The sequence below is a fragment of the Aspergillus affinis genome, assembly GCF_023601865.1.
Source record: "Aspergillus affinis strain CMG 70 chromosome Unknown NODE_69_length_187866_cov_87_282759, whole genome shotgun sequence".
NCBI classification, from domain to species: domain Eukaryota; kingdom Fungi; phylum Ascomycota; class Eurotiomycetes; order Eurotiales; family Aspergillaceae; genus Aspergillus; species Aspergillus affinis.
In genome coordinates this window covers 135243-157112 of record NW_026515850.1, presented here as the reverse complement: position 1 = coordinate 157112, position 21870 = coordinate 135243, and the positions used below count along the sequence as shown (strand labels likewise).

At 54.8% G+C, this 21870-nt stretch overlaps 8 protein-coding genes across 8 annotated transcripts; 4 read left to right on the top strand and 4 right to left on the bottom strand.

Annotated features, from left to right (window-relative positions):
• Positions 1-209: 209 nt before the first annotated feature.
• Positions 210-1363, bottom strand: KD926_009529 (mitochondrial 54S ribosomal protein uL22m; the record flags this gene model as incomplete). The annotated part of the gene is made up of 2 exons (XM_053102177.1): positions 210-1240; positions 1315-1363. 2 exons carry the CDS (start codon positions 1361-1363, stop codon positions 210-212), a joined length of 1080 nt encoding a protein of 359 aa, XP_052954367.1.
• Positions 1364-3080: 1717 nt separating this feature from the next.
• On the top strand, positions 3081-7140 carry KD926_009528 (U6 snRNP complex subunit PRP24; the record flags this gene model as incomplete). The annotated part of the gene is made up of 4 exons (XM_053102176.1): positions 3081-5645; positions 5717-5941; positions 5991-6347; positions 6415-7140. The coding sequence occupies 4 exons, from the start codon at positions 3081-3083 to the stop codon at positions 7138-7140; spliced, it is 3873 nt and encodes a 1290-aa protein (XP_052954366.1).
• A 1019-nt stretch (positions 7141-8159) lies between these two features.
• On the top strand, positions 8160-8997 carry KD926_009527 (uncharacterized protein; the record flags this gene model as incomplete). The annotated part of the gene is made up of 4 exons (XM_053102174.1): positions 8160-8259; positions 8336-8412; positions 8468-8758; positions 8824-8997. 4 exons carry the CDS (start codon positions 8160-8162, stop codon positions 8995-8997), a joined length of 642 nt encoding a protein of 213 aa, XP_052954365.1.
• A 289-nt stretch (positions 8998-9286) lies between these two features.
• Positions 9287-10285, bottom strand: KD926_009526 (putative pathogenicity factor; the record flags this gene model as incomplete). The annotated part of the gene is made up of 1 exon (XM_053102173.1): positions 9287-10285. One exon carries the CDS (start codon positions 10283-10285, stop codon positions 9287-9289), a length of 999 nt encoding a protein of 332 aa, XP_052954364.1.
• A 1249-nt stretch (positions 10286-11534) lies between these two features.
• KD926_009525 (uncharacterized protein) lies at positions 11535-14588 on the bottom strand (the record flags this gene model as incomplete). Its single annotated transcript, XM_053102172.1, has 2 exons — positions 11535-14301; positions 14362-14588. The coding sequence occupies 2 exons, from the start codon at positions 14586-14588 to the stop codon at positions 11535-11537; spliced, it is 2994 nt and encodes a 997-aa protein (XP_052954363.1).
• An 824-nt stretch (positions 14589-15412) lies between these two features.
• Positions 15413-17062, bottom strand: KD926_009524 (DNA-binding domain-containing protein; the record flags this gene model as incomplete). Its single annotated transcript, XM_053102171.1, has 2 exons — positions 15413-15903; positions 16390-17062. 2 exons carry the CDS (start codon positions 17060-17062, stop codon positions 15413-15415), a joined length of 1164 nt encoding a protein of 387 aa, XP_052954362.1.
• A 1056-nt stretch (positions 17063-18118) lies between these two features.
• Positions 18119-19216, top strand: KD926_009523 (P-loop containing nucleoside triphosphate hydrolase protein; the record flags this gene model as incomplete). The annotated part of the gene is made up of 5 exons (XM_053102170.1): positions 18119-18130; positions 18273-18380; positions 18598-18754; positions 18802-19016; positions 19082-19216. 5 exons carry the CDS (start codon positions 18119-18121, stop codon positions 19214-19216), a joined length of 627 nt encoding a protein of 208 aa, XP_052954361.1.
• An 862-nt stretch (positions 19217-20078) lies between these two features.
• Positions 20079-21701, top strand: KD926_009522 (snoRNA-binding rRNA-processing protein UTP15; the record flags this gene model as incomplete). Its single annotated transcript, XM_053102169.1, has 1 exon — positions 20079-21701. One exon carries the CDS (start codon positions 20079-20081, stop codon positions 21699-21701), a length of 1623 nt encoding a protein of 540 aa, XP_052954360.1.
• Between the last annotated feature and the right edge of the window lie 169 nt (positions 21702-21870).

Here is a 21870-nt window from a genome sequence, read left to right as displayed (position 1 = left end):
CCAGATGGAGAATTTCCGAACGGTCTAAAAGACGGGGAAAATGGAGAAAACAAGAGATAATACATGATAAACGCCGAACGAAAATGAAATGGAAAAAAGGGAAAATTAACCGTTACTTCTTTCTGACCTTATTCGTTAAAAGTCTGAGGAAGGAGAAGGAGGGAGAAAATCCGAAGAAGAGGGAAAAGAATACATAGAAGGTCTTTTTTTTACCAGCTATAGTACTGGTTCTGGGCACTGATCTTCCGGTCCGGAAGCTGAGTCCAGAGTTGAGTCTTGCGCTTACGCTGCGACTCGGCCTCGCGGACCTGCCATTCCCGGATACGCGTCTTCTCCTCCTTCAGCACCACAGACAGAGAGGTGTACGGGGGACGCAACATGTTGATCTGACCGCGAGCGCGGTGGTCGTAGTCGTATCCGTACGGACCGCGGTTCACCCAGGCCTGTTCGATGAAGATGGCGCTGGGGTCGGTGATGGTCTTGCGCTGGCCCGACTTCAGAGTGATGGTGACGCCCTTCTTGGCGGCGTCGCCCTCGACAGCGCCCAGACCCATACCGGAGCGAACGACGGCGACGTTCTTCGCCTGCTTCAGGTGCTCCAAAACGTCCTTGGCGGCCTTCTTCTTGCTGAACCGCATCTGCAGCATGGCCTCGTCGATGTTCTTGCCGGCGATCTGTCTCGCCAGAGGACCCAGCTTCTTGACGGAGGTCTTGAACCAATGCGACTTGGAGGTGGACTCGCGCTCCGTGCGCAGGATCTGCTCCGTCTTGCTGATCCGACCACGACGACGGACCTCGCGGATCACCATCTTGCGTTCCCAGCGGACACGGGCGTTCGGACGGGGGTCCAATGCCGTCTGCATCGTCTCGCGGTTACGGCCGTCCACGGCGTACGTGTACTCCGCTTCCTCCTCGCCCTCGGCGGGCTGAGCAGCGGTCCTGCGACTGGGCGTGCGGCCGGTGGCAATGAGTTTCGGGGAGGCCTCGTCCTCGGCGAAGATGGAGTCGGCGCTCAGCGAGCCCTCACGTTTAAGGGGGGCGTTGGCACGGCGGGTGATTTTGGGCTTCTCCGCGGCGGATTTCCCGCCGAAGAAGAAGTTCTTGATGGAGGAGAGGGCTCCACCCTTGGGTTGCGGCGAGTCGGACGAGTTGTTGGAGCCATTTGGACCGTCTTCTTGGGCGAAACGAGGGACGGTATACGTGAGGGTGCGGCGAGGGAGGTAGGTGACGCCGGTGCGGGCTTTTGATGGTCAGGATTTCCAATCGACGGTACGGTTTCTTTCCGGGGGGAAGGACAGGGTAATTGGAACTTACCGGACCGGATCAGGTGCCCGTATGGGTTAAGAGCAGCCATTGAGGCCATGGTGAAGATGGCAGAGAACTCAGGGACGGGCAAAACCGAGTTGTCTGCAACGGGGACGCACTCGGAGGTTCTTCTGGTGAGGGAAGGAAAAAAGTGTCGGGAAGGGGACTTGGCTCTGCGCAGGTGGTGTCTGCCGGTCGCCGGAGAGGACCGAACAAGGCACCAGCCACAGGGTCAGCCACAGCCAGAGACACGAGCCACGACTGGGGAGACATCACATGCCTAGGCATCCCGTGACCATCTCATGTACGATTACCTCATTGTCGCCCGGGATGGTCACCCGCAGAGCTGCACGCCTAAACCCCTTCCAGCCTGCCCTACCGTTTTCTACTTACTACCTAGGGACTGCCTGAGGGAACAGACAGAACGACAGGGAGGCAGGATCATGTTTGGTAGATAAAGATGGGATATCTTCCCTCGTGGACGCCAACCGAGTACCTTACCGAACCAGTCCGGACGACGTCCCTGGAAGAGTGAGTGACCCGCACCCAAGGCACGGATCGCAGGCACTCGGGTACCAGGGCGAACAATAATATCATAATAATAATATGTGTTAAATATTATTGTTAGCTTAGCATCAACTGCGTCATCGGTGAGCCTCGGACAGTTTGACCTTCTCGGGGGGGACTTCGTAGGAAGGGAAATAACTAATGGATAAAAACAAAAGAAAACCGATCGAATGGAAATAATCCAAAGATAGCCTCTTCCATTCCCCGGAGTGGAAAGTGCTCCCTCGTCTCTCTTGCTCTCCTGCTCATCCTCGTCTTCCTCTGCCAAAATCTCCACCGTCGATCCACTGCCCTCATCGTCAGTTCTTCTCGGTCTCGCTCTCCTCGCTCTCTCGTCTTCTCTTCTCCCTCACCTTTTCTTTCCCTTTTTTTTTATTTAAATATTTTTTTACCTAACACCCTCCCCCCCCCCCTCTCCCAGCCTTTCTGGGAGTCCCGCGTGTCACTTTCGCGCTTCTCTCCTTCTTCCTCTTTTTTTTTCCCTTTCCTGGTTTTCCCATTCCGGTAGGTCAGCTTTCTTTCTTCTGCCGCCTTTCTGAGGCTTTTGGGGATTGCCGTCTAACGAGCTTCGTAAGGGTAGCTCCCACCCCGGTTTAACTGGGATAGCTTGTTTCCTGTCTCCCCCCTCATTCTTCTCTTCTCTCTTCCTCTTCACTCTCCGCTTGTCTCCATCTCCAGCCTCACTTCCTTTCTCCAACACCCGATTCTCAAACTGAGTTGGTTGAATTAATTTAAGAGAAAAAAAAAAAAAAAAAAAGACAAAAGAAAAATTCGGAAAAAAAATCTTCTCAATTTAGTAGAAGAAATTTTTTCTGTTATAACCCGATTAACAGCTGTTGATCTCTTCTACGTTTTTTTTTTTCTTCCCTTGTGCCCTTTTCACCCGCAAGTTGTCAGTTGTGACCTTCTCTAGTCGGAGGCGTTCCTCTTCCCAGGAACAAGCGACAGAACAGAATCAAGAACTTCCCCGGTTCCAGAGTCTAGATAGACTTGCGCAGCCCGGGGCAGGAATGGACTCGTTGATGAGGCAATCTACGGCTGTTCTATAATTGGGACCTCTTTTCCACTTTTCTTTCTTCTTTCAATCCATTATCCCCTTTAGCATTCCTCTCGACTCATTCTCGGGACGAGCGCCTCGTTCGCCGTCTTAGATCGATCATTTTTCACCCAATCTCCCCCCTTGTTATACTCGCGCAAAATCAGTCTCAATGATGGACATCAATTCCCTACTTTCGCCGCAGGATTCAAATTCGCAATCCGGGCGCTCCACCCCCTCCGTTGCTCCTGCTCCCGCTGGCAACGCATCTGCTCCCTCCGCCGCCGCCGCTCCTAAACCCTTACGCAAGAATCGCACGAAACAGGGCATGACGTCCTCGCCGCTGGCGCAGCACGTTTACGCCCCGACAAATATCCCCGAACCCTCGCCGCCCTCCGTCAGTCCCTCCGTCGGTCCCAATATGGGCGGTGGAAATGGAACCCCTCCGGCCGCAGACCTGCCTCCTTCCAGACAACCGTCGACCCCCGGCATGGATACGCTGGCCGACCTGGCGTCGATGCAGCATCATCAGCCCCAACGATCGAACGCCCCCATCCTGCGAAGCACCGAGTCATACATAAGTCAACTCTCGCCGTCGACGATGTATCCGAATGTCGGCTCTATCAACCACAATACCCCGACGCCCCGCTCGTCGTTCGATATCGCCATGTCCGATGGTCCTAGGGAAAGCGCCCGGAGGAATTACGTCGATACGTCCTTGGTGCCGAATGCGCAGCGTCTGGCGACCGAGTTATTCGTCCAGATTCAAGAGAACCCCCAGTCCTACGAGGCGCACGTCAACTTCGTGCGACTCCTGCACGCCGGGTTCGTCAACCACGTCTATCCGCCCAACAACCCGGATATTCATGGCGACCCCCGGAAGTATGACCTCCTAAAGGATATGAGAACGGCTCGGGAGGAGATGGATAAGCTCTTTGCGATGGGCGAGGATCTGTGGGCCGAGTGGATCCAGGACGAGAGCATGTTGGCCCACAACGTGGAAGAGCGCATCGCGGTCATGGAGCTCTGTATGCGATCCATCGAGGAAGAGTATGGCAGCACAAAACTGTGGAGTATATACGGGGAGTGGGTGCTGTATCTGTACAACTCCGCCCACGGCGACGCCAGCCAAAGTCATTGGACGGACGAGGATCGGCTCGTCGGGCGCGAGGTATTCTCCTGGCAGTCCGTCCTCGAAGTGTTTCAGAGAGGCGCCGAGGCCACGCTGTGGAGAATCAACGACAGCCACCTGGTCTGGGATCGGTTGTTGGAACTGCGCGTGCAGGATCTGGCGCGCAACCCCTCCCAGGAGAAACTGGCACACGTGCGACACCTGTTTGACATCCGATTGCAGACGCCGCACGCCACCTGGGACCAGACGTTCCAGGCTTTCTCTGGGTTCGTTTCGACCTACTACAACGCAAGCTACGAAGGTATCATGGCCGAAACCGCCGAGCGATATGCCACGCCCAGCAAGGAGACGTACGCCGCACGTGAGGACTTTGAAATCAAGCTGCGCAACGCCGCCGAGTCGGGCAACATGGGCATCGAGTGGACTATTTATACCGAATACATCGACTGGGAGCTCAGTCGCAACCGTCGGAAACGCCACTCGAATTTTGATCTGGTGAATGCCATCTACCAGCGCGCGGTGCTGCGATTCCCCACCGACGCCAGCATGTGGGAGGACTTTGTCATGTTCCTCATTGACGAAGCCATGCATGGGAACACGAATACCACCACTATCTCCACCCTCGATCGAGCCACTCGCCATTGCCCTTCCTCCGGCACGCTCTGGTCGCAGTACCTGATCAGCTCGGAGCGAGAGGGCCAGTCATTCTCCAAGATTGCGGACATCAAACACAAGGCCACCAGCACCGGTCTTCTCGACGTGGGCGGCATGGAGGAGGTACTCAAGGTACATACCGCTTGGTGCAGCTACCTGCGCCGACGGGCCTTCATGTCGGACTCCACCGACGAGGATCTGGACGTGGCCGAGGTCGGAATCCGCTCCGCCATCGAGAGCGTTCAGGAGCTTGGGGAAAAGAAATACGGGCGCTCCTACCAAGGCGATCCGCTCTTCCGACTGGAACGCATCTACATCCGGTATCTAAGCGAGAGTGGCAGCTGGGATAGCGCTCGGGAGACGTTCAAGGGTCTGGTTGGACGCCGGGGCAACAGCTACGAATTCTGGCTGACCTACTACGAATGGGAGCTGATCTCCTGGAGCAAGTTTGTCCAGGGTGAGGCGACCGTCGATGCCGCTCGCCGCACTCCCAACCCGAGCTACGCGACGGCGGTGTTGAAGCAGGCGATCAAGCGAACGGATCTCGACTGGCCGGAAAAGATCATGCAGACATACATCGCCCACTGCGAAGACTACGAAGATTCGGACGAATTGCAGCTGGCCATCCTGGAGGCCCGCAAGGCGATGCGAGCCACAACCGCACGACGCGAACGAGAGGCCCGAGAGGCCGCCCAGCAACAACAAGCGCAGCAGACGGCAGCGGCAGAGATGGCTACGCACGCCGAAAAGCGCAAGCGTGACGACGAAGCCAATATTAACGGGCTTCCAACCAAGAAGCCCCGGGCGGACGAGCCCCCGGTTGCTGTCGTTCCCACCACCGAGGTAGAACCTGCCGCAGCCCCTCCTCGGGATCGCGAGAATGCCACCGTGGTGGTCAAGAACCTACCTCGGGGAATTACGGAGCATAAAGTCCGCCAATTCTTCCGTCACGTCAGTTCCGCTCTTTCCCCCTCGTCGCCTTTCCCTGCTATTTATTGTCAATTTGCTAATGCGTACAATAGTGCGGAACGATCAACGGGCTGCAAATGTTCCCCGGCGAAGGAAACTCGGAGGTTGCCATCATCGAGTTCAATTCCAAGGACGAGGCTGCCGTTGCTCAAACCCGGGATCAAAAGTTGATCGATGAAAACACCATAGAAGTGCATATTGGATCCGGCTCTACGCTCTTTGTCACCAACTTCCCCCCAACCGCCGACGAGAAATACATACGCGATCTGTTCTGTGAGGTGGGTCCCTTTAGTCTTCCTGGGTAACGGCTGGTTAACTTGTAGACAGTTCGGCGAGATCATCGATATCCGGTTCCCGTCGCTCAAATATAACACGCATCGCCGGTTCTGCTACGTGCAGTTTCGCGAGTCCGACCAGGCGTACCACGCCACGAGACTGGACGGGACGACGGTGGGCAAGAACCTCCAGCTGGTGGCTAAGATCTCCGATCCCTCGCGCAAACAGGACCGATCCGGCCCGATGTACGAGGGACGGGAGGTGCACGTCTCGAATGTGGACTGGAAAGCCAGCGAAGACGACTTGAAGGAGCTATTCTCGAAGTACGGGACTGTGGAGTTGGTGCGGATTCCGCGCAAGGTTGACGGCGGAAGCAAGGGATTCGGCTATGTCATATTCCCCTCTCAGGTAAGGCATCCTCTCTGCAGAGAGAACCTGTGGTGGCAGCAATACTAACCTGATGGGGTTCTTATAGGAAGAAGCCCGTGCGGCGCTTGCGCTAGACGAACAGGAGTTTCGATCGCGACCTCTCCATGTGAAGCTTTCCGCGCCCCAGGGTCCCAAGCGAAGTGCAACGACCATTGTCTCCCGCGTGGAGAAATCCCAGTCACCGGCAGCCTCCGAGGCAAACGGCACGAAGCAAGGGTCTGGCGACGGCGACGGCGCCAGCGGCGAACGGGCAGCCCGGACGCTCGGTCTGATGAATGTTCCGGATACAGTCAATGATGCACGCATCCGCAGTCTGGCCGAGCCGTACGGAAAACTGGTCAAAATCATTCTTCGACCGGACCACCAAGGAGCTATCGTCGAGTTTGTCGACGTGCACCATGCTGGCAAGGCCTCCTTGGAGCTCGAGGGCCGCGAGATCGCGCCAGGTCGGAAACTACACGTGGGGACGGTGGCCGAGATGCTTCGACAGTCGGCGGACAAAAAGCACAGCGGGGCTCCCAGCAGTCAGCCGAAAGGAAACAAGCCCCAGGGCTTTCTCCCAGCCAGTAGACCCGTCAGCCGACCGCCGCAGCCCGGAGCGCGCGGCGGGAAGCGTGGAGGACTAGGCGTGAAGCGAGGCGAGAAAATGACGACGACGACAACCACGACGACGACGATGACGACCGAAAGCGCATCCCCGGGCCCGGGGCAAAGCACGAAAAAGAGCAACGATGACTTCCGAGCGATGATCCAGCGGAGTCAAGCTGAGTGAAGAGCATCCGGCGCAAAAATTGGAATGCATGCATGGCAGATATACTGGCGTTTCCCTCCGCGATCGCTTTCTTTCATCTTGATTTGTTTTCTCATTCCCCTTTGTATCTCGATCTCTGGCGGGTGCCGTGATTTTTTCTTTTCTTTTCTTTTTTTTTTTTTAATCTTTTGCTTCTGATGGTTTATGCCCGACCCCAAGTGTATTATCAAGTTCGTTGATTATCCGTTGCATTCCGAGTTTGCGGGATTGAAGTGTAGATTATATTGTGTATTTCTGATCTTTCTCATTCGACTGACTATGATTCCATTCTATGATTCAAATCTATGCCTATTCAAGTATACCGAGACGCTTCCGGTAGATCAGGTGGGGTGACGTCAGAGTCAGGATATCGTTGATAAAATTGAATTGAATTCAAGGGGATGGAATGAAATAAATTCCCTGCTCGACGGAGTATACACCTACATCGCAGACGAGCGATGGGATGCCTCCCCGCCGACGCTTTGACCGTGGAGATCCTCGAGTCCGCTTGGCCTGGGGTTCCCAATGCGACCAGGAGAGAGCGATTAATCGACAGCCCGTCAGGAGCAACCTCAGGCCACCACCTCCCAGGAATGATCGGCCGGGGCTTCCCTCCTTCTCTCATTCTTCTTCCTCCCTCCTCCTGATCCTGTTCCTCCTCTCCCTCTTCTCTCGTCGACCGTATTTCTCGACCCTGATCTCACCCGTCCCATCCATGGTTTCTCAGCCCCTCGACCGATTGAACGGCCGACTGTTAGTGTAAGATTGATTGGTTTTGATTGACTGATCAACTGGCTTTTGTCCCCTTCTTCCCTCACGACCCCGTCGATTTTATCGGTCGGACTTTTATTCATCTCTTTTCGACTCTTGGGAGGGTCCTGCTTCTCCGTCACACTTGATTCTTTGCTGGTTCCCTTCATACCTCGCTCTCGCCCCGACCGCCTCGCCCACCGCAAGGGCGCTGTCGTCATCACTGCCAACAACCAACAACCAACAACAACATGGATTTCCATCTGGTGCCTCGTGGGGAGGATCGCAATTACACGGGCTTCTTGACCAAGACCATAGTCTACACAGCTACCCTGATTGTTTTCATCGCCTGTAAGCGCCGGCTAGAGCCAGCCCTCCAGCTCCACTTCCGTTATCTGCCCCGTCGCATGTCATGCGCTAATAGAAGCTCCTCTGTCGCCAGCCTTCGGTTTGTCGATCTCCTCGATTGTCGTTCCTAAATGGGTCAGCTATCATAGCGAACATGTACATTTCCTCTCGATTCCGACCATCTCAGCGTCCATGGCCTAACCCCGTGCAGCCCTCCTTCCACTACTCCTACGGCCTCCACCGTCGCTGCTCCTCCCTCTCCGATACCTGCGAGAGCTTCCCGCAGCGCGAAGACTGTCATGGCGAGGACCGCTACTTCTGTTCTATGTGGCGCTCCGTCGGCTTCCTCATGTCCTTTGCCATCGTGCTCGAGGGCATGAGTATCGTTGCCTACGTCATCGTGCTGGCCGGCGGGAAACGACTGCGCGAATCGGGGTGGAAGATTCTCAGCTTGCTGATCGTGCTGTCGGCGGTGGTGCAGGCTGCGAGTATGTCCATCGTGGTGCGTTGCCTTCCCATTCTCTCCCTTAGTTTTCCTTTCCTTCTCAATGTGGCTGATAAGTGTAGGCATATTTGTTGGACAACGAGAGCCGGTTCTTCGTCGGCTGGCGACTCGATGAATCGTGGATTTATTGCACTGTTAGCTGGATCGTTAGTCTGCTTTGTGCCGGCGCTTTGGTGATTGCCGCGCGAGTGCTTCCGTCGGAGGGCGGATATGAGTTGATCCCGGATCACTTGTAGTCAGTTTGGGACTGTTGTATGATGTGGACGAATATACGCAGGAGGATGGATGGTGGATTTATGGTGTTAGTCGGACTGTTTTGATATTGCACGCAAGGTATTTGATTTCCGCTCCTATTGATCGATGTGCTGGTTTGTTGTTACTGGTTTGATTGATTCTCACTCGGGCGTGTATATAGCGTCTTCTTCTCGTCTAGAGTTATGATTAATGGTAATGAATGACATATGTGGATTATGATCAGATTGATTGCTAAATACACCATCCCCTTCCGCCCTCTTCCTCTCAGAATCAGGGCTCAACCGCAACTTCATCTCTCCCACCAGCTCCAACCCACTCCTTGAAGACCGGCAAGATTTCAATATCCGGAAACCGCAGTTGTGTCTTCTTCGTCGCCTTTGAACTCCCCTGCCGTCGCCTTTCTTGTTCTTTGAGATACGTCCTCAGCTGCTCCAGCATCGTCCGCACCTCCGCGAAAGACTTATTCGGACCCAGATGCTCGCGTAACCACGACGGCACCGAACCCTTGGGGATGGTAGGTTTCTTGCGCTTGGGGATACCTCTCCCTCCCACCTTCCCTTGACCCCTAGAAGCCACGGCAGTTTGACGTTTGCGTTTGCGTCGCATCTCTCCAGCATCGACATCATCATCGTCTTCATGATCCTGATCGCCTCCTTCTCCTTCCTCCAATCCCTCCTCCTCTCCCTCGTCAGCCCACAAATCCATGGCCCTCTTCCTCAACACGACCTCAAACACCCTCACCCCGCCCCAAACCCCCATCCTCTCCAACGACACGAATACCAAATCGACCTGCGCGACGGCCCAGTTCGGGGCCCGGTACCGTGCCCGCTGGTAGTGTTTGCGACAGTAGTGTACCCAGACGGATGGCGGGAAGAGACGCGTCGACAGCTTGTTGCGGCCGAAGATGTGTGTTATGAGTTTTCTCGCTGGTCGGGGTGGTGGGCTTGGTGTTGGTAAGGGTTCTGGGGAGGAGGAGGGGGAGTTGGGGATAGTGTCTAGGTGGGTGGTGCAGGGGGTGGTGAATTCGCAGGGTTGCGTCGTCGCGGATGCCGTCGGGGACGCCGTCGCGGATGGGTTTGCGTATGGATCTGGATATGGGTTGTAGTGGTGAGTAGATTCGTAGTTGCTGTCAATGTCTGGGGCGTTGGAGTTGGGTTGAGAAGGCATGTGGGAAGGAGGTCGAAGAGGATGCCGTGACTTGGAGCTGGTGATGTTGGTGCCAGGTGGAATTGGGAGTGGGATGGGGATGGGGATGGGTATGGGGTGCATTTGATTGTGTATTTGATGTCGAGGTCGATACGGCATTTCGTCGTTGGGGTCTTGCTCGTCTGGACGGGAGGTCTTATTAAGATCGAGATCCAGAGAAGGGATAACAAGGTGATGGTAAATATGGAGGATGAAGAGAAGATGGAAATAAGATGAAGGTAGGGAGACAAAGTCATATTTGTACCAAGATTTCTCTCTAGAGAGGGATAAGAGAAGTCTACGAATAGGTTATACGTGCCGGATAACAATGCCAGATAACAAAGGGATGGCGAACGCTGTATCTCGCTGCTTTCTTTGAAGTAGGTACGTATAGTAGGTAGAAAGGAAAGGGGGAGGGGGAGGGGGAGGGGGTGTGCGATTCTCAGCCATCTCACCAAGAAGACCAAACAGAGTCAACAGGATGTGGATATCTAGCTTTTCAGGCGCACGCTATACAATGGCGACAAACAACTCCATTGTGCTAGTGCGATCATCCACTCTCAGCCAAGGGGGATGAACCCAATCAGAAGATCAGGAGATGGATAGTTATAGTTCAAGACAGATAACCAGTTCCAACACGAACAACTACCCTTCGAAAATCCAAGACCCCAAAAAAGCAACGTTATCGAAAAACCCAGACAGAAAAGCTAAATGCATTCAATTCATTTCACCATAGCATGGCATAACAGAACATAACATAGCATGGCATGTAGCATGCATAGCATAGCGTATTCACTTCCATCAGTATTCATCCATCCATCCAACCATCCATCCAACCATCCATCCAACCATCCAAACCCGAAAAGGAAAACCATTTTTATATCCATTTATCCATAATATCCCGGTCGATCAATCATTCTGTTTTACAACCTGACCGTACCAGATCCATGTTCATGTCCATCCAATAAACGCCATATCCACATGCACAAAAAAAGGAGCTCGTATAGACAGAAAGAAAGGGACAAAGACAGAAAGTAAAGGAGATCAATGAGCAAGTGAGCAAACAAGAAGAGAAGAGAAGAGAAGTAGTGACGGACAAGAAAAAAAAAAAAAAAAAAGAAGAAAAAAGCCCGAAAATAGATGATGCAAGAGAACGCATACCACGTCACCCATAATAAGATAAACAGCGCGAAAAAAAGGAGAAGTGGAAAAGGAAGCAATGTACTCCGCACAAATCAATCAAGACGTTGTCAGCCTCAGGCTCTCCCCTCATGTCTGTCTCACCGTCCATTTCCACCCGGAGGTCTAAGAAAGAGGACACTTAGATGATAGATCACATCGCGTACCCCGTCTGCGGCCTCGGCACGTACCGTCTCATCGCTCGGCCCGTGGTACAACCTACCGAGCCAATATCAATCGTGCCTAGTTCGCGACTCAACGCGTCCATGCCCGGTGGAGGCGCGCCTCCCCCGGTCGGCATCACCACACGCCCTCGCGACACGGGCATCGGTTGCGCAATGGGCACCTTCGCCGGGATCGGCGGACCGTGGTGCGCCGGCGCGTAGAAGCTCCCCGGTGAATGCGAGCCTGAATGGCCTGAATGACCCGAATGGCCGCTCGGCGCGGGGGACACGGAGTTGCGACTACGCACAGATCGGGGCGAGGGCGTGCTATACGTTCGAGCGTGTCCTGGTCCAGGCCCATGTGCGTAGGTATGCACGACGGGCACGGGCGCCGGAGCCCCGTATCCGGATCGGGGGCGGCTCATGTCGACGTCTGCGGCGCCGTAGGAGGAAGTCGGACGAGGCTGGGACTGAGGCGGAGGAAGTTGAGGTCTGATGGGGACCGCAGTGGCGGGACGAGGACTGGTGCGAGCGGCGCTGGCAGGCGACTTCTTGAACCGGACGACCACGCCGGTTTTCTTCGTCTTGCGCTCGGGCTCTGGCGCCCACGTGTCTGTCGGCAGGTGGTCCGAGGGATCGATCTCCCGGCCGTCGTCGCCGATGATGGGCCCTGAGTCTCTACCGAGGCGGGCGGCTTCGGCTTCACTACGTCGAGCGGCGTGCATGGCTTCTAAAGGGGTATCGTAGGCTGGAGCGAGATCGCGCGTCACGGCGGCGCGGGCAACGTTGGGGTTGAACTGGTCGTAGGAGTCGGGGGAGAAGGGGATCTGAGAGACCGCGGGAGCAACAGCAGCAGGGTGGTCGACGGGCATGGTTCCGGCGGGAGGTAGAGGCGAAGGATGAGGGCTAACAGAGGGGTGAGGGCTGACGGATTTGCGACGGGGCACGATGCGCGAGTCGGAGTGGAAGGATCTCCGAGTGGTGACGAGGGCTTGGTGAGGGTTGTCGATGGGAGCAGAGAGAGGAAGATGAGGAGCAGAAGCGGCCGGACCCTCGAAGGGATACGGCGGCATCATGGCCGGCGCCGGCGAGGGATCTCGCGACGGCGGACAGATGGGGTCGTCGTTGTCGAACATGGCGCTGCGACGACGCACGGCGACGCGTTCACTGGCGGCGCGATCGGACTCGGCGTCGGCGATGGCGGGATCAAAGCCCGCGACTAGACTGGGAGGCATGGAGGGCGTATTCGTAGGTGGGGGGAGGTGGTCCTGGATACGCGCCGCCACGTCGGCTGGTAGGTGGTGTTGGTGGTGGTTGTTGTTGTTGAGATCGAAGGAGTTCCGCGGGGACGGTGCATACTCTGGGGAGTAAGCTTGGTACGAAGGAGTTGGTGACGGTACTAACTGTTGAGCATAATTATTGGCATGATTAGGACTGGAATGCATCTGCGCCACGCCCGAGCGATGGACGGGCGGTGGCGGCGGAGGGCCGTCGTCGTCCTCGTCCTCGACTCGCGGCTGCATCGTTGCATATTCCGCATGACGCATGGCATTGCTACGGCCACCGTCGTGCACCAGCGAGTTGCTGTGACTCCGGCTGCGACGGCGGCCGCGGTAGTGGTCCACGGGCTCTAGGGCCATGCTGTTGGGCACGGCGGCGGGCATGTACTCCACGGCGCCGTGGTCATGCATGCTACTGCCGCCGGACGAGCGCGACGTGTATCTGGCCGGGGGAGCACCATGCACGACCATCATATCCCCGTTTGGAACATAGTGCTGTGGCTGCTCCGTCGGGAATGCGTAGTTGCTGTGGTGGCTGCTCGGACGAGGCGGTTCTGCAACGGAGGCATGCATCTCCGGGAACTGCTCCGGTCGACTGACAGGGATTTCTTGCCTCGACGAGCGGTAGTCCACCGGGGGCGGATTGCCGTAGCCAGACCGAGGCCGAGCGTAGGAGCGCGAGTCGTACGAATCCCGATATCCCGCGTACTGAGCTTCCTGCGGATGACGCTTGGGAGGCGCCTGCTGCAACGGAGGCGCAGAAGGATGGCTCCATTCACGGTGGAAGTCATCCGGGGTTTCGTAGGTTCTCATCGGCCGAGAAGCCGGGGGTGCTTGAACAGGCATCGGGGCAGAGTCATAGACAGGGTCGGAAACCATCGAGTGTCGCGGAGGAGCAGCGTGACGCATATACTCTGTCGGCGGTGTGGAATAGGAATGCGGGGGAGGTTGCTGTTCATGCATCGGCCGCGGCGGCGAAACCTGCGCCGGCAGAGGTGCAGGTGCAGATGGAGCCTTCTCAGGCGGACCAGGACGCGACGGCGCTGACCCCGTGGGATCTGTCGGGAGCGGACGGCGCTTGACGTTTTTGAGCTGTCGAGGACCCGACAGCGACGACGAGCCCACGGGCGTCGGCGCCGCAGCTGGGCTGTTGCTACTGATGCTGGATGAGGTCGCTGCGGAGGAAGGACTCTTGCCGTGGATCTTCTCGGCTGCCTGTGTGCGTCGCTCGATGACCGCCTCGTCCTCGGGTCTGGTGTCGTAGTAAGTCATCTCGATGCGAACGTCGCCTGCATACCGTCCGCGGTACTGTAGCGGATGCCACTGGTCGCTCTGGCTGCCTCCGGGGATGATCAGGTCTTTCAGATCGACCCACGTCTCGCCGATCAGGTCGGTTCGCTTATCGTCGTTGAACACGGTGACTTTCAGACGGAAGTAGTCGGGGGATTCGTGGACCGTGAATCGTAGCTCTTGGTCCCTGTGTCACGCGTTAGCAACCGGATCACAGCCCACAAGGGGAGTTGAAGTAACAGTATACCATTTTGGAGTCTGACCACCTCTTAGGTCAGTCTCTGTTTTCTTGGCCTCTTTGCCTAATCGCGCAGCGCAGTACGGATTCTGCTTTCCCATCGTCTTGCGATTGGGCAGGTTCTTGGCGCGGTCGATGACGGCGACCAGCGTGCCGATAGCTGGGCCATCGACAGACATATCGGCGAAGATGCCTGCGGCGTGGTTGATGGACATACGAGAGGCCTTGGACGCCATGGCTGAGGGAGGGAAGCCAAATAAAAACGATCACTAAAGGAGAGGAAGAGAAGCGAGAGAAGGAAAGAAAAAGGAGAGGGTCGGGAACAGGGTCAAGGCGCCGCGCTTAGGACCGCACGCGTTGCGTTGCAGGAGAGGGAGCGAAGCCAGTCAGACGAAGAGGCTAGACATGCGACTGACTAAATCAACGGGTGTAAGCCAGCATTGGGACAGGATGGATGAGAGGGGAGGGATTCGGGAACGAACAGGACAAGGATGTGGGGGATTGGAGTCTCTCCTCCTGCAGAAGTAACACGAGCACAAGTCGAGACGGGAATGTCGAGGGAGAAGGAAGCAGAGACAAAGACAAAGCGAGGAGAAGAAGAGAGTGTGAGAAACGAGAAACGAGCAGGGGAGGGGAAATCAATCAAAACAAATCGATAAGAGATCTTGTTCCCTGGGATCCCGCCTCATTGGTCGACTCGGTTCCGGTGGGGCGGACAGCCGATAATGGGGTGGCTGGGGGGTGGCTGGAGGGGGTGGGGTCCAGCCCGTGATTGGTTGTGGTGCGCGTTCCTGCATGGGCGAGGTGTGGCCGGCCCCACCTCCTGCCCTCCTTCCCGATCGTCATCGCTGCGTGACAATACCGTACCGCGGACCAGCCACGGCCATTTTTCTGATTTAGATTAACTGCTAACCGACCCCTCCACCCACTAGCGTTCCGGGGTCGCCGCCAACGGCGACCCTGCCAGCTCAACGAACAGGTCATCTCAACGAACACGAATTTTCATGAAATTATTCAAAAAATCATAACAATTTGGAAATTCAAGATATCGCAATAATTCCTATACTGTTGGAAAGCTAGAGGTCTCCTCTTTATTCCTGCTCTTTCGCTGGCGCTTTATGATAATCCCCCGGTCTATGGCGTAGTCGACAAGTTCGACCATAACCTGCTTCCATTTAGCACGTAGACGAGTACGCTCTTTTAAAGTATCCAATTCCTCTTCTTTCCGCTCTATATGAGCAAGACTAGTACTGGAGACGACTCCACCAACCGGGGCACGCCGTTTAGAGGCACGATCTCGCTCTGCTTTTTCTCGTTGAACCCTGGTCATCTCGTCTAACTGCCGCTGCAACCCTGCAGCAAGCCAACCCTGCGCTATACTGCCTTTTATGAATTTGGAGAGCCTCCTAGTGAATCCGTAGCCGTCCTGTACGGCGTCATATCCTAGATTTGTGGCGAATTTGGCAAGGCGTTGGATGTTCTTAGGCGTACTTAGTACTGAAGACCCTGCCTCGCTAGAGGTCGTAGATGAAGGTGTAGACGGCCGGATTTCTGGCAGATTAGCCAGTACGACTGCTGGTTTCCAGGGTACAAGCCCTGCTAGGCGAAAAGCATAGCGAATCGTAGTATTTTTGAAAGTTTTCTTGCGGATAGTCGATAGAGCGTGTAAGAAGTCGGTCTTAGTAAATTTCTTACATCCAGCGTACGTAGCGTTGGATACTGCCTCAGCATGATGATGCTTATAAGCATGAAATATGCCTATATCGAGCGGTTGAAGTAGGTGGGATAAATGAGAAAGTAAAAAGAATAATACAATCTTATGCTTCTCACAGTATTGGACGAATTCGTAGGTGAGATGGGATCCATACCCGTCACAGAGTAGGAGACGATAATCCCCCCTAGTTCGATGTTTTGTATAGAGGCTAAAGGCCTGAATCTACTGAAAAGCAAGGGAATCCGTCATATAGCCACTATCGGAGACTCCTATATGGGTCCCTTTCGACGCTTTATCGAACCAGCCACGGAAGATGCATTTACCAGGCATAATAATAAAGGGAGGGCATAGGTCCCCGGCTGCAGAGATTGCCTCTACAACCGTAACATATTCCCGGTTGGAGTTGAGGCCTAAGTAGGTCTTTGTATGATCTCTGGTGATGATCCACTGGTCTTTTCCAATACCAATTTGAAAGCCTGTTTCATCGAAATTCCAGATGTCGTTATCTAGGATCCCATGTACGGCAATAACGCTTTGAAGACGGCGATACCAATCCTCCAGGTCGTCCCGATTATGAGTACGACGTCGCTCTACCTCTATAGCCCTTGCCTTCTTCATGTTGTATTGTGGGTGACGTATAAGCCAGCGGGATAGCCACTTATCGCCAACAGTAGGAGGTAAGGTGTTGGGATCATCATGAGCCTCCTTCAGGATCGAATCGGCCGCTGTTCGTACCATCTTAGGCCTCGGGGGGAGACCAACTTTTGCCCAGCATTCAATATACTGTATTAGAGCAGAGTTCTGGGCCTCAGTAAGCTTTAAATTGCCTGGTAGCCGTGTTATTCGTGAATCACGACCTAAGAAGCGATTTCGAAGGCGCAGACGAGGAACATCAAAAAGACGAGCAGTTTTTGAGATATTAGGTTTTTCTTGGTGACTCAGAGCTTCTAGAGCCCTACTAATTCGAGACTCGATCTCATAATAATTGCTAGCCATCGTGGGGTTGAATAATGAGGCGTCAAAGTAGGGTGGTCAAATCATGAAAACTCTGTTCGTTGAGATGACCTGTTCGTTGAGCTGGCAGGGTCGCCGTTGGCGGCGACCCCGGAACGCTAGTGGGTGGAGGGGTCGGTTATCGTCATGACCGCCTTTCCTGGCAGGCGTTTCATCTCCGGCCACATTAACTTGTCAGTTGCAATCAGCCTGGCAAGCCCACCCTAGTTCCCCACCTGCAGAATAAGCTACGTAGCTCGTCGCCAATCGTCGCGTTACAAAACCGGCTGATGCTGCATCATCGGATGCGAGTCCGTAGTCCTTACGGAGCACTCCATTCGAGAATTGTAGTTGTAACTACTTCGTACATACTCCGGACGAGACAATACACCATGTTGCCCGCAAACTCTGTTGCCTGTCTGACCGTGTCAGCATCTCACCACAGCCCCATGGCGTTTGAACTCTGCCAAGTTTACCGTTCTATAATTATCAACTCTTCCAGAAGGCGGACGCATACCTCAGAATCAAGATCCAACAATCAAAATAGGCTTTCGGAATTTATTCGGCCTGGTTTCAAAATAACGGGGAAGAGTGGAAACATCGTAACATGGCGGCCTGATTCATGCTGCAACTGTGGGACTTCGCCTTGTTTTCTGGGCACTGACAGGTGATTAGGTAGAAGTATTCCGGTGCGTCTTTATTCTTTAGTGACGACATGTATATACGATGTAACGGCTTTTACTGAAGGAGAAGGAGCCTCAGCTAGCGCGTTAATCCCGTGTCTCCCGACTCCCGTGTCAGACCTGCATGCATGGTACACTTCTCCGGAGTACTACTCCTTATATCGCTCGGGATTTGCAGCTGTCTGGACTCTGGGGCTGTTGCTTTGTTTTCGGAACAATTGTCCGTGCATGTCTAGAGACACTTTAGCCTGTTCCGCCGCGCTAGCTCGTCTCTACCGACAACACGTAGCTCACTCTTTCCGAAGGGGCGTATAGTCGGTGTCCCTTTGAGATTTTTTTTTCCCGCGACTCTTTCATGTCAAAATCAAGATTCACCATGCCAGCAAAGGTAATTTTATTATGATGGTGATCTTCGATAATCGCCCAGCGCAACCGGGGTGGATTACTGGGTCGGCGGGACCTAGGGCAATGATCGACTCGTAGTAAGCACTGTGCCACCCCTGTCAGCCTGATGTAGAGCCCCTCTTTAGAACCTCGAGACAGGTCTCACGAATGTGGATATCATGAACATGGCATCTTCCGAAGTACACGATCGAACATTCAAGCTTGCCTTGATCGGCGATTCTGCCGTTGGAAAGGTAGGTCAGGGCGTGCAAAAGTACATATACACTATAGCAGACTATACTAATGAGCATGAATGTAAGACTAGTTATAAAGTCCGTCAATTCACCGGTGAAGAACCAACAGAGTATCGGTCTATCAACTACTGTGAGATATCGCATCCACTTACATTTACATTGGCGGTCTGTACTAGATGTGATCTACCCATTGTATCTAGCTAATAAGCTATCGTAGAACGGGCGCGGAAACGTTCACTTCGAGATATGGGATATCGCGGGCAACCAAGGCCTGACAAACCGGTTAGGAGAGTATCTGGAAGACAGCGATGCGGCTATCATCATGTTTGACGTATCCCGACGGAAAACATGGGAGAGCGTGGTCAAGTGGTACCGTATGAGTTACCTTCCACATGCTAGGTCTCGCTAATAGACGATCTAGAGGATCTTGTATCCGTAAACGATAAAGATATCCCTGTGGTGGTCTGCGCAAATAAAGTAGACGATCAATGCGAGCGTCAGGTCAAGCCGGAAGATATCTCATGGCCGGGCGAGATGAGTGGCGTCCTATACTGTGAGATATCCGTCAAGACCAACTTGAATTTTGATGAGCCCTTCTTATGGCTTACGAGGACTCTTTTGAATGATCGAACTCTGGTATGAGTTATGTTGTTAGCCTGTTGACCAGAGGTACATGTACTAACCTAGCTCTGGTTTAATAGGAGTGGGGATCGAACCTTTTATGCTCTGGTATTCCACCGCTACCCATTGAGCCTGAACAGTTGAGAGTGTTTGAGGAAGAGATAGCGAGGGCAGCCTGTATGCCGCTTCCTGACAATGATGAGTCTGATCTATGACTGATAGTCGTATATTGCTGAGTAGCAAGGTAGGACTGGATTCGTGGTATTCGATTTTGGAACGACTAGGATTTATTATCAAATACCATATAAAAATAGCGATGCTTTAGAGAAAGGTCGACTGATAGCCCACATTCAATCACCGAAAATATATTGCCTTCTCTTGCGCTGTGTCACTCAGTCATGGTATTCAAGACATGGTTTCAACATAAAGATATATCTCGGTGAACTGTGGCTTTTTGTGACTGCTTCTGCCTCAGTACGGACAGACAAGGGAGTACAATGTCTCAAAACACCACGTGGTGTCTTTGCCCCTTGCTGAATCCCCACTATCAAGAGATCCAGATGCCAGATAGATGTCATGATGATTCACATCATGGATCATGGCCATCGCACTGGAATGCGATCTGCAAGGGGTAGCAGTGTCTAGATGGGCTGGGCCAAACACTGTCTCATGCCATCATACCGGTTGCAGTCAACCCGTTTAACTTCCGACACCGGATAGAATAGTCCTGATGAATCGTTTACTTCATTGGCATGCTGAAGGTGGAAATGCACCTCGTGACCCAGGTCGGTTGTCGCCTGATTGCCTGACTGCCTGACATGCAGGGCACCAAGGCAGCAAGGCACTACTGTTATCTTATCATCACCTGACCTAGAATCTGGATGACTAAGCCTCTCACGGCTTGAACTTTTTGCATCAAAAAAACTTCTGGACGATCGTCAAATTTCTGCTGCATCGTCGCCGACGCCCACGCAGCTGGCCGGCCGAGTTTGATTTTCGCTTCTGTCGTCATCCAGGGACCGAGTCAACCTATATCTTTACAGACCTAATCGTCTATCTCAATTCCCTCCAGCCGCTATGGCTGCCCCCGTCCTCCCTCTGCAGCAGGTCAAGCTGCCTGCGCTGCCCTCCACGAAATTGACACCGGAGCAGCAATACTGGAAGACGTTCAAGAACCCGCTTCTGATCCCCTCTCCGGCCAATGGCCCCGTCAATCTCATCACGCAGCCCTCCGCGCCCTCGTCCGCCTCGGCCTTCCCCTCCCTGACCCAGCCTCCGGACGTTTTCACCGTCACCACCGGCGCCCGAGTCCAGATCTACTCCATCCGCACTCGCAAACTGCTGCGCACCATCACTCGCTTCGACGACACCGTCCGCGGCACCGATGTGCGACCCGACGGCCGCGTGCTCGTCACCGGTGACGACACCGGCACCGTGCAGGTGTTCGACGTGAGTTCGCGATCCATCCTCAAGACGTGGAAGGAACACAAGCAGCCCGTGTGGGTGGCCAAGTTCTCCCCGAGCGACGCAACCTCGCTGCTCAGCGCCAGCGACGACCGGACCGTGAGACTGTGGGACCTGCCGAGCGAGAGCAGCGCCAAGACCTTCGTTGGACACACCGACTACGTGCGCAGCGGTGCCTTCATGCCCGGCTCCCTAGCCTCCTCGGGCCTGGTCGTCTCGGGTAGTTATGATCGCACTGTCCGGCTGTGGGATCCTCGCGTGGAGGGTCGCTCGGCCATGACCTTCAAGATGGGCGCTCCCATCGAGAGCGTGCTGCCGATGCCGACGGGCACGACGGTGCTGGCGTCGGCGGATAACAAGATCGCGGTGCTGGATATCGTGGCGGGTAAGCCTTTGCATATGATCCAGAGCCACCAGAAGACGGTCACGGCGCTGTCCTTGGCGTCGAACGGCGAGCGACTGCTCAGTGGTGCGTTGGACGGTCACATGAAGGTGTTCGAAACGTCGGGGTGGAATGTCGTCTCCGGGTCGAAGTACCCGTCGCCGATTCTGTCGCTGCGCGCCATCACCTCGGGTCCGGCGCAGGAGGATAAGCACATTGCCGTGGGTATGCAGTCCGGTCTGCTGTCGATCAAGACCCGTTTGTCGGGACAGCAGAAGGTCCGCGAGCGTGAGAGGAGGAAGGAAATGCAGGCTCTGCTGGAAGGCAAGGTGGAGGAGCATGACAAGAAAGTGGCCAAGCAAAAGCGCGGAGCCGGTTGGGAGAAGCGACTACGCGGTCGGGATTTCATCGGCGAGGGCGTCGACATTGTGATCGAGGGACAGGATCGCAAGAAGCGGAAGAAGGAACAGAGCTGGGAGCACGACCTGCGCAAGGCTCGGTATTCCGCCGCCCTGGACCAAGTGCTGACCGGACACGACAAGACGGCGCAGCTCACTCTGCTGGCGGCGCTGCGACACCGGTCGGCGTTGCGAGCGGCGCTGCAGGGCCGGGACGAGGAGACGCTGCGGCCGGTGCTGCAGTGGGTGCACAAGAACATCCGCGAGCCGCGACTGGTGAAGACGTGCGTCGAGGTGGGCATGAACGTGCTGGACATCTACTCGGGCAACCTGGGACAGTCCGCGCAGATCGACAAGATGGTGGACCGATTACACCGACGGGTGCGCGACGAGGTGGAGATGGCGCATCAGGCGACGCAGACGCAGGGGATGCTGGATATGCTCCGTGCATCTTGACCTTGCTCTTTACTAAAAGAAAAAAAAATTGTTTGACTAGAAAATCTTTCGCATTCGGATACCGGGATGGAGTTTGGGGTTCGGGATCCAAAAGACCTTACATCTGTGTATATCAATCAACCAAGCTTAGCGCCACTGATGAAACATTGAATGAATCATTCTGCATATG